An 11,277-nucleotide genomic window follows, 5' to 3' on the forward strand; every position below is an offset into this window, starting at 1 on the left:
CCATCAGAGTGTGAAAGAAAGTATTTAAGCATAGAACAATGTGCTTGGTTGAATGAGGCATATTGTATAAATGCTTTGTGTGCACAGAGTATCAAAGAGAGCTATATAAGAACCAGTCCATTTACCACTGGGTAATTCATATAGTCTTCTTTTCCAGCGGCTGGAGGACAACATCACCATGTTTGTGAAGAACGAGCTGAAGAAGATCCAGAAGCTTCTGAGTCCAGATCACCCAGAAACTTTAAAGAGCCAGATGGAGGATGAGGAGATGTTTGAAGGAGAGGATGAAGATGAAAGAAAGAGCTGCAGAGAAGCATTTCTGAAGATCACACTCCACTTCTTGAGGAGACTTAAGCAGCATGAGATGGCTGACCATCTGCAGAGCAGTAAGAGAATTTCTCTAAAGACTGAATATTGATCTTTCCTAATAGCTCAAGAAATGGACCAATAGACATTCATCCTTTCAGGGTACTGAAAGGCTATGATATTTATTATATAATATTTGTTTCTGAATTTCTTACCTTCAGAAATATTTGCTCCACTCTGTAAACGAGAACTTAAAGCCCAACTGAAGAAGAAGTTCGAGTGTGTGTTTGAGGGCATCGCTAAAGCAGGAAGCCCAACCCTCCTGAACCAGATCTACACAGAGCTCTACATCACAGAGGGAGGGACTGCAGAGGTCAATGATGAACATGAGGTCAGACAGATTGAAACAGCATCCAGGAAACCAGACAGACCAGAAACAACAATCAGACAAGAAGACATCTTTAAAGCCTCACCTGGAAGAGACGAACCAATCAGAACAGTGCTGACAAAGGGAGTGGCTGGCATTGGGAAAACAGTCTTAACACAGAAATACAGCCTGGACTGGGCTGAAGACAAAGCCAACCAGGACATCCAGTTCATATTTCCATTCACTTTCAGAGAGCTGAATGTGCTGAAAGAGGAAAAGTTCAGCTTGGTGGAACTTGTTCATCACTTCTTTAATCAAACTAACGAATCAGGAATCTGCAGGCTTGAAGACTTCCAGGTTGTGTTCATACTTGATGGTCTGGATGAGTGTCGACTTAATTTGGACTTCAACAAAACTAAAATCCTGACTGAAACAAGAAAGTCCACCTCATTGGATGAGCTGCTGACAAACCTCATCAGAGGGAATCTGCTCCCTTCTGCTCGCCTTTGGATAACAACACGACCTGCAGCAGCCAATCAGATCCCTCCTCAGTGTGTTGACATGGTGACAGAGGTCAGAGGGTTCACTGACCCACAGAAGGAGGAGTACTTCAGGAAGAGATTCAGAGATGAGGAGCAGGCCAGCAGGATCATCTCCCACATCAAGAAAGCTCGAAGCCTCCACATCATGTGTCACATCCCAGTCTTCTGCTGGATCACTGCTACAGTTCTGGAGGATGTGCTGGAAACCAGAGAGGGAGGAGAGCTGCCCAACACCCTGACTGAGATGTACATCCACTTCCTGGTGGTTCAGGCCAAAGTCAAGAGGATCAAATATGATGGAGGAGCTGAGACAGATCCACACTGGAGTCCAGAGAGCAGGAAGATGATTGAGTCACTGGGAAAACTGGCTTTTGATCAGCTGCAGAAAGGAAACCTGATCTTCTATGAACCAGACCTGACAGAGTGTGGCATCGATATCAGAGCAGCCTCAGTGTACTCAGGAGTGTTCACACAGATCTTTAAAGAGGAGAAACAACTGTACCAGAACAAGGTGTTCTGCTTTGTTCATCTCAGTGTTCAGGAGTTTCTGGCTGCTCTTCATGTCCACCTGACCTTCATCAACTCTGGACTCAATCTGCTGGAAGAGCAACAAACAAGCTCTCAGACAGAGAAATACTTCTACCAGTGTGCTGTGGACAAGGCCTTACAGAGCCCCAATGGACACCTGGACTTGTTCCTTCGTTTTCTCTTGGGTCTGAAGACTAATCAAACTCGTTTGCAAGGCCTCATGACACAAACAGGAAGTAGCTCAAAGACCAATCAAGAAGCAGTTCAGTACATCAAGGAGAAGCTCAGTGAGAATCTGTCTGCAGAGAAAAGCATCAATCTGTTCCACTGTCTGAATGAACTGAATGATCGTTCTCTACTGGAGGAGATCCAACAGTCCCTGAGTTCAGGACGTCTCTCCACAGATAAACTGTCTCCTGCTCAGTGGTCAGCTCTGGTCTTCATCTTACTGTCATCAGAAAAAGATCTGGACGTGTTTGACCTGAATAAATACTCTGCTTCAGAGGAGGCTCTTCTGAGGCTGCTGCCAGTGGTCAAAGGCTCTAAAAAAGTTCTGTAAGTTATAAAGTTTTTATTATTTAATTTGGTTGGTATGTTATGAAAAACACACTGCCATGAACTTCTGTTTTGTTTTTGTCAAAATCACTGTAATATAATCACTGTACCTTTATATACACGTGACTTGTATTAATGCTGCTGCCCTCTTGTGGCTAAAGTGTAATTATGTTCTTGTTATTAGGGAGGATTTGAGAGTAAGGCTACGTTCACACTGCAGGCGAAAGCGCATCAAATCCGATTTTTTTTGACCCTATGCGACCCATATCCGATCATGCTATGACAGTGTGAACGGCGTAAATCCGATATTTTCAAATCCGATCTGGGTCACTTTCGTATGTGGTACTGAATCCGATACATATCCGATGTTTTAGAAAGCGACTGCTGTTTGAACGGTCAAGTCGCATTAAATCCGTCTTTTACGTCACCAACACAAGACAGACGCCAATTATCAGCGCCCGATAAGACATCGCAAACGCTTCCTGGCCATCCCGTGTAGATGTCAGTGAAACTGTTGGGAAGACAGCGTTGGAGAAACGTGAACTTTTTATTTGTACTGTATAATCTGCAGATTCTGACAGAAATCTGCAGCTATCCTTTGAAGCACCGCTCCTCTAAAACAGCAATAAGGATCATTATTAGGTTATCTACATTATTATGTAAATAACAAAATAACTTAAAGCAAAAATTGGGAAACGTAAAGTCCGAAGTCTTTATATTAAGGGCCATCTGTCAAACAATATTGTTTGCTCTGGGTCTAAACAGAGCACGTTGTGTGTGACATCTTCTTTTGCGCATGCGGGCCGCTTTGAGCGTTCACACTAGAGCGCGTTTGCTGTCGCATTTTATTTGTAGTGTGAACGAGCAGATAAAAAAATCGGATTTGATCAAAAAATCGGAATTGAGCATTAAGACCTGCAGAGTGAACGTAGCCTAACATGCCAAGTGAGTCAGCACCTTCGCTTTAGCTTAAAAAATCCAAATTCTTACGTCATCAGTTATAGTTGCATGTATTCATTATCATAATTTAACCTTTAATATTGATGTCTTAAATTTATTTTGATTAAACTAGCAATAATTTTATGGTTGCAGGGCTCGCAAAATCGCTAGCCCGACGTCCCGGGGCTAGCGATTTTTCCAGTCGGGCTACCAAAATCTATCTCTGCCCTGCCCGTCGGGCTATTGTAGGAAGGAAAAATATATGCCAATGCTTTTGCATTCTTTCAGAAATGTAGCTGGGTAATTATGTCATTGGCATCGGTGAGCCACTGTCAATATGTGACATATTGAAATCGCGTTTGAATTTGCGCTTGTTTTTTGCTTTCACTTTGCAATCGCGCGAACTGTGTATAGAGAGCGACAGTACTGATTGGTGAGTGATGATAATTTGCGCACCAATTCCTCTGACATCGTCTTATCAATCGTTAGCTTACTATGCAAACATGACAAGTGAAATCTCCCGCAGCAAGCTTAAACATGTGAGAGGTTGATTGAGCAGAGAATCGCTGACCGTTATGTGTGTGTATGTAAAAGCAGCAGGATATATATTTTAGTTCTGCTGAGCCAAATAAGAGAGGTCAGGGTGAAGAAGTGACAGCCAAAGAAAAGCTTACCACAAAACGGAAAAGTTATGACAAATCAGACTATAAGGCAAAAAGAAAGTGCAGCTTTCTGGTTTCATGGACAAAAGAATTTCTGTGGCTGCAATATGATGAGCTAAATAACCAGGGCTGCACATAAGTGGTCCGCAGGTGCGCATTCGCTGTCAAAATAAAAAACGCGCACAAGATATGAAGTTGCAACGCGTGTTTGCATACATAAGATTTTCTGGAGGAGGACAGACATTTGTTTAGAACTCTTAAAGATGTCGAAGAAGCTCCTTTAAGCAATTACTTTGGTGTTCCTCCACCTCCAAAGAAATGTCAGAAGGAGTCCGAACCACAAAAGAAGCGCGTATTCTCAGAAAAGTGGTTGCAGGAGGTGAGCTGGCTTCAAACAAATGATGAACGCACAGAGATGTGGTGCGGAATGTGCTGTGAAAATCCCACTCTAGCGGACAAAAACAGTGCTTTTTATATGGACGCAAACGCGCCTTGCAACTTCTTATCTGGTGCGCGTCTTTTATTTTGACAGCGAATGCGCACATGCGGAGCACTTATGTGCACCCGTGTAAATAACATAATGTTCTGCCGGGTGTGTTGTTGGTTTTCTCTCGATTTCTGAGTCGACAAGCGCCTTTGTTACTGGGACCAGTCATTTTAAGAAAGGCCCCCATTAGAACCCATGAGAAATGCAAGAAATGCATTATTGCTCAGTCTGCAATATCTTTCCCAGAACAAACACCAATTGCAAATAACATACTAAAAATAAACCTGAAAAATCTGTTTAGAACAGCTACTATGTTGCAAAGAGTGAACTACCACTGGCAAAATTTTGCAGTCTTTGCAAACTTCAAAAAGCAAATGGCCTAGATCTTGGTTCCACTTGTCTCTTACCCGTGACTTCAGTGGAAATTTCAAAGTCAGGATCTGACACAGACTGATTCATGTCCTACAGTTCTTACAAGTTCATAGAAATTTCTGTTCAATTAGAGCCAAGTATTTGAGTTGATGATTGTAATTTTTATACAATGTTGTAATTTGTTTTTCAACAATTTTTTGATTAATGTTTTGTTTCCTTTACAATATTATACTTTAATGTATAATATTGTAAAGGAAACAAAACAGGAAACAAAACATCAATCAAAAAATTGCTCTCTTTTTTTATTCGGGCTACTTACATTTATTTTGGGCTACCAAAAACTGAAGAGTCCCTGCCCGAAGGGCTACCAGGGATTTTGAAATTTTGAGAGCCCTGGGTTGTATTAAATAAATACATCACTAATGAATTATTTATTTCAGTGATTAATTAAAAATGTATATAATTAATTTAAAAAAATATATTGATAATTAATTATCAGTTAATTTCATTTAAAATAATTCATTATGTATTTATGTACAATTCAAATTAGTTAATTACATATTTTGTTGGTTTGTTTTCTATTTTAATTATTTTACTGACACATTTAATGAATTATTTAATGATGTATTTATTTAATTCACGTTGCTACTCCTGGCCCTGCATCGTTGTTCATAAATACATTTTATTTGTCAGCTTCACCCATCAAAGTCAGGGGGCGGGGTTAATGCTGATCAAGTCAACACCATTGCTTTGGTCTGGTGGGCGTTCTTTTAGTGGGCTTTTCTCAATACTAAGTAGGCCTACACACCAGGGTTTGGACATGTGTGGACCCAAACTATACTTTTACCCTTTTTTGTGTGTCACCAAATACACTTTAATATTTTCTAGACAAGAATGTAGTGGCATAATCTTTAAGCTCTTTTGGCTCCAAACAGAAGTGACAGACTTGAGCAGGGTTCATTTAAAGGCTGACAGAAGTGGAGTGGTGACGGGGAGATGTTTGACAGGACAGTGTTTCAGCCTCCACAGGTTCATGTTGTGCTCCATCAGTCAGTGAAGATGAAGTCAGTGCTGATGAGGCTGTAGAGTGTGTGAGGGATGTGAATGAGGATGATGAAGATCTGATGATAGCAGATAAAAACAGGCTGCAGAGACTTTGAGCCATACAGGGCACACAGTGTGTGTACAGAACAGCTGAAATCATTATGGAGGCCTCACTGGAATATGGAAGCATCACAGTACAGCTTCAGTGAAGCATTAAAGTCTCTGATATGAGACGAGAAATGAAGCAGCCAGAGCTTTTTCATGAGTGGAAATCCACTGTGACTGTGAGCTGCTGCTACAGCCTCCAGATTAGCCAGCAGCTCATCCTGCTCAACATTTCCTCACCAACTTTAATGGAAGTGTGATGTTTTCAGCTGGAGTGATGGTCAGGGTGGCCTCCCTCTCCTCTTCTTCTCCTCTTCCTCTTTCATTTGTAAAGCCACTTCTGCTGCTTTCATTCATTTGGAAGTCCTGTAGCTGAGTTTGGGAGAGACTAACAGCCTCGGCAGCAGAGGGGAGAAAGGCTGTAACACCACCACTTTACTCTGTTCTACCTGTCACATCATTTTATCAGGAAACAAATATGCTCATGTTTTTACTATGTTTGTCTTGAAGATGTAAGAAGATCACATGGTGCTTTTTATTATTGTGTTGGTTTGTTTCCTGTCTCTTGGATGGAGCCCAGCTGTGCGTGGCCCCTGGGCCTGTGGTCAGAGTGTGTGCTGGATAATCCGGCCCAGGATGAGGCCAAACTGACATGGGATGAAATGTCTGTCACATAATTGAGCTTAGTGTAGTTTCATTTCTGCACAATTTAAAACAACCAAAACTTTGTTCTGTCTTTTCTATGTTATACTGTAGACTTTCTTTGATACTGTGTCCAAAAGGAGCAGCTTTTACTTTGAAGGGGAGGCGTCTCTGTTTCCTCTTCAGGTTGGATGATGGAAGCAAATGAGTGTGTGATGTTCTTTCAGTGTTGCACTTTGTAGACGCTCCCTGAGCACTGGTCTCACAGCCAGCTGCACATAGAGACCAGTGTTGTTAGTCCAGGTCAGAAGATGACTTGTTGGAATGAAAATGAGCTTGTAGTTTGTCTGCTTTAATAATGTGACTGGAAAAAGGTGTTGGACTTCAAATATGTCCATTTCTTTCACACTTCACCTTTAAAAGTGAAGCCTTGTGGTTCCTGGAAGGAAAAACACGACTTTTTCAAGTCTTTGTCCTGTTTTTATGATAAATGTACGACTTTAATGTGAAACATTCAAAGTTTTTTCTCTTGTTGTGTTTGTTTGAAGCTGCTTCCTGTTGGCTTCAGCTGTTTGGAGTTTCCATTTTCTAAACTTCTACATTCTGAACCTTCTTCAGCTCTGAACAGATGATGAAACACTGAATGATTTCAAGCTCACACTTTGTCTAATAAACTTACATCTTTCATTCTTTATACAGATTGATGGACTGTGGTTTGTCAGAGATCAGCTGTGATTATCTGGCAGCAGCACTGAAGTCCAACCCCTCCCATCTGAGACAGCTGGACCTGAGCTCCAACAACAAGCTGCAGGATTCAGGAGTGAAGCATCTGTGTGGTTTCCTGGAGAGTCCAGGATGTGGACTTGAAACTCTGAGGTCAGTCAGCATGTTTTAGTTGTGCTGAGATGAATATGATGTGAAAGTTGTGCTGACACTAAACTGCAGACATCAGGCTGATATTATACTGATCCACACTGAGGATCTTCATGGTAAAGTCTGTTTTCTTCTTCTCTGGTTTAGTCCATTGACTGCAGCAGAACAATGTTCACATTTCAAACAGTGAGACTCAACGTATGGCCCGCGGCCCACACGCGGCCTGCCCACCTTCCCTGATTCAGAGAGAGGGGACCCTGATTAACTGTGTAGTGTTCTTCCTCACAGTTCTAAGTATCAGACACAACAATGAATAATCCACAGCTGACTGTCTTTAGCAGGTCAAAGGTCACGGCACACAGCAGACAGTGGGAAATATTATAACTCTGATCATTTATCAGCACATATCCATATGTATAAAAACAAAGCTGACACTGTGAGACTTGATCAGAGGTGTGATCATCACAGCAGAGGCCTTTGTGTCAAAGTCACTGAGGATCAAACAGAAACACATGAAGCAGATTTTCCTGTTCTGGCTTTTTATAGCAGATAACCTTCAAAATATTCTGCAGTCCATCAAAAACTGAAGCAAACCATGAATCAACATGTGAACATGAGCTGATGCTGCTGAAGTGAAGCAAAGTTACAGAGGTTTGATTACAGACACAGCTGAGAGTTTGTAATCTGTCATCATTTTAAAAGGTTTACATTTCTTCAGTATATCCACATTTGCAGCTGCTACCTCAACCTCCACTTGTCCAACACAACTGCTGTCCACTGCCTCCATGACATTGTGATTTTGCTGTTGGTCTTCTGTCAGATCTTCATCAATCACTTCTGCACGGGGCACACCTTCAGACTCTGCAGCTGCATAACGAAAGCCTGTAAGATAAAATTAGACATAAGGTAAATGTACACCAATATTCCAATGACAGGTGTGTGATTCATCTGGAAGTTATGTGCGGATTAGTGTACAGTGATAGCAATTTAGTATGTTTTTAGAGGGGGGGGGGGTTGTTTACCTCCGATGGATGCTCTTTTTCGCTTCCGTTGCGTACGCCTTGAGTGCCGGTCCGAGTCTGATACAGGTATGTCGTCATGCCCCATGTGCAGTGTTGGTGCCCAGTCTGGATTTGTTACATCCATTTCATATGCTGGTTTGCCTGCAATAATGCCAAATCATAAGCTACTCAGTCGACATGATGTGGTTCTGCAGCATCACACATTAGCATGTTTTATCTCATTATCTATGACCTCAGCACGTTGAAAATAACACTAAAAGCCTTTCAAGAGTGATATGAATTAATTTAGAACTCACCGGAAAGAAAATGCCGTGAGCAAACCAACAAAAAGCTGGGGATTGCAGAGAACTCGATATCCGCTCGTCTCACCGCTGCAATCCAAGCCTGACGTCTTTGTTTAGTAATATCGGATACATGGGATCCCTCACGTTGCCTCCAGGATGGAAAACGATGAAAAGAGAGCCCGTTATCCAGCTTCTTGCCTTCACGATCGTGTGATCTAACGTTGCAACCGACAACACAACACGTACGATCCATAGCTGAAATGGTATCCTTTGGCTGGCCTACTGTCATGGCGGAAGGGGGCGTGGCCCATCTCCCGTGACATCACGCTCCAAAGCCCTATAGGTGGGAAAATGTACCATGTCGACCAATCAAAAATGATATGGAAACATGACATTTGGTTGTTTAGCAAAAGGGGGAAGTTTTAGGAGTGACCGGCAAGAGAGAGCGAGTGAGCGAAAGAGAGAGAGAGTTTTGATACGTGAGAGATTTGTGACGTTTACCGTGTTTGGTCTCAAGTTAGTTTGTTGTCTTGTGTATTTAGTGTGTAGCTGTTGTTTTGTTTTGTGTGTCAGTTCTACTAGTGATCGTCACAGTTGCTGCCTTAAAGCCAACAAAGGCAGATTGCAGTGTAAACGCTGAGTGACACACCTGCTGTCAGACCTGCAGGTTTATCCCTGTGCTGTTCTCATATGTGTTAGAGTGACACAAACTATTGTTTGACACCTGATTGTTCTGTAAATAGTTTGAAATGATTATATGAAAAACGTCTGAGCCTTGGCTGCATTTTTTGGTAAATAGTACCATATAACTTTGTTGTTTGCAAAACGTGTGCGTATTTTTAAAAATGTACAATCTCTATTTGCATTTCAAGTTATGAAGATGATTCGTTAAACATGTGTGTGGTTTTTACAGTCAAAATATCACTTTCTACTTGTATTTTAAATTTTGTCTGAATTTAGATAAATTGTGCTGATACAGTTGGTCAAAATGAGAAAATAACAGATTGGCAAGATAAACTGTTTTTAAAGGTAAAATATAGAGGCCACATCAAAAGTAGTCAAGAAGGGTTAAAGGCTAAAAGCAAAGTTGTCACCAAGTACTGTTTATATTTGTGTGTATTGCTGCAGCTTTTTTGAGTATTAATTTGGTGCCTTTGTGTGAAATAATGGTATTGTGAGTGATCCATATAGTCACAAAGAATAGCCACTTGTTTCTGTGCTACCAAAGTTCCCCGGCTTTCATTCAAAATGTGTTTATCGTCAGCACCTGCACATTAAACTACTTAAACATTATAAATGTCTTCAAGCTCACACTGAGGCCTGTGGGGTACTATCAGCCACTGAGACAGTACACACATTTATATGTGTTTGTATATGAATATTTCATACTTTAAGACTGCCTGTTTATTTAAGGGAGATGAACAAAATACATTGGAATTGTACAAAATAATATCATGGATGATAAATTAAATAGATTTTAAGTAGATGCTTGTGCATTCTTAAAGTCTTATATGTTGAACTGAACTATGTGATCTGTTCAAAGCCTTAATCTTAATTTGAAGTGAAATGTGCATTTTGAGTTTATACACTATGTATATAAGGCGACCGTTTCCTTTTGCAGTATTTTTGTGTGGTGTACTTTTCTATGTCTTAACAAAAGGGGAACAAAGGTGTTTAAGTTCACCTAGGATGATGTGTTTTAATTTTCACATGGTCTTGCTTGAATTTGACCCTGACAAAGGCGTATGAACTCTGTCAGCTGTTTGGAGTTTCCATTTTCTAAACTTCTACATTCTGAACCTTCTTCAGCTCTGAACAGATGATGAAACACTGAATGATTTCAAGCTCACACTTTGTCTAATAAACTTACATCTTTCATTCTTTATACAGATTGATGGACTGTGGTTTGTCAGAGATCAGCTGTGATTATCTGGCAGCAGCACTGAAGTCCAACCCCTCCCATCTGAGAGAGCTGGACCTGAGCTACAACAACAAGCTGCAGGATTCAGGAGTGAAGCATCTGTGTGGTTTCCTGGAGAGTCCAGGATGTGGACTTGAAACTCTGAGGTCAGTCAGCATGTTTTAGTTGTGCTGAGATGAATATGATGTGAAAGTTGTGCTGACACTAAACTGCAGACATCAGGCTGATATTATACTGATCCACACTGAGGATCTTCATGGTAAAGTCTGTTTTCTTCTTCTCTGGTTTAGTCCATTGACTGCAGCAGAACAATGTTCACATTTCAAACCTTCAAAGAAGAAGAAAAATCCTCCACTGGATAATTCACTGTGAAACTCTCCAACTCTTCATTCCACCTTAAAGTCTGTCTGACACTGAAATCCAAAGCAAAATGTGCGTTTGCTTTACAGACAGCAGTCCAACACAAACATACACACATCATCCAAAACACAGTCCAACATCCAAATCTCCTCCACTGCCAGCATGAATGATGGGAAAGAGAAGGAGGAACACTCTGACATTCAGGGTTAGAATGAGTTTCATGAAGCAGACTGTGAAGATCAAAGCTGCATTAGAAAGCTTACATGAA

The 11,277-nt window shown here is 41.2% G+C and overlaps 1 protein-coding gene across 1 annotated transcript; it reads left to right on the forward strand.

The window, feature by feature from the left end:
• Positions 1 to 102: 102 nt before the first annotated feature.
• Positions 103 to 10,814, forward strand: LOC147336430 (protein NLRC3-like). Its single transcript, XM_086287097.1, has 4 exons — positions 103 to 386; positions 528 to 2,298; positions 7,249 to 7,425; positions 10,619 to 10,814. The coding sequence occupies exons 1-4, from the start codon at positions 179 to 181 to the stop codon at positions 10,812 to 10,814; spliced, it is 2,352 nt and encodes a 783-aa protein (XP_086143223.1). The 5' UTR covers positions 103 to 178.
• The last annotated feature ends 463 nt before the right edge of the window (positions 10,815 to 11,277 follow it).

This window comes from Aulonocara sp. 'chitande type north' Nkhata Bay, linkage group LG3, assembly GCF_057382095.1.
Source record: "Aulonocara sp. 'chitande type north' Nkhata Bay isolate Kocher_YH1m ecotype deep benthic linkage group LG3, A_spYH_male_GT1.1, whole genome shotgun sequence".
In the NCBI taxonomy this organism is placed as follows: domain Eukaryota; kingdom Metazoa; phylum Chordata; class Actinopteri; order Cichliformes; family Cichlidae; genus Aulonocara; species Aulonocara sp. 'chitande type north' Nkhata Bay.

Excerpts from the sequence above, each read along its gene's own strand:
- LOC147336430 (XM_086287097.1), top strand. The coding sequence starts at position 179 with ATGTTTGTGAAGAACGAGCTGAAGAAGATCCAGAAGCTTCTGAGTCCA. Across the intron at positions 387-527 it reads GGCTGACCATCTGCAGAGCA|AAATATTTGCTCCACTCTGT; the intron begins GTAAGAGAATTT and ends TCTTACCTTCAG. Across the intron at positions 7,426-10,618 it reads TGTGGACTTGAAACTCTGAG|ATTGATGGACTGTGGTTTGT; the intron begins GTCAGTCAGCAT and ends TTCTTTATACAG.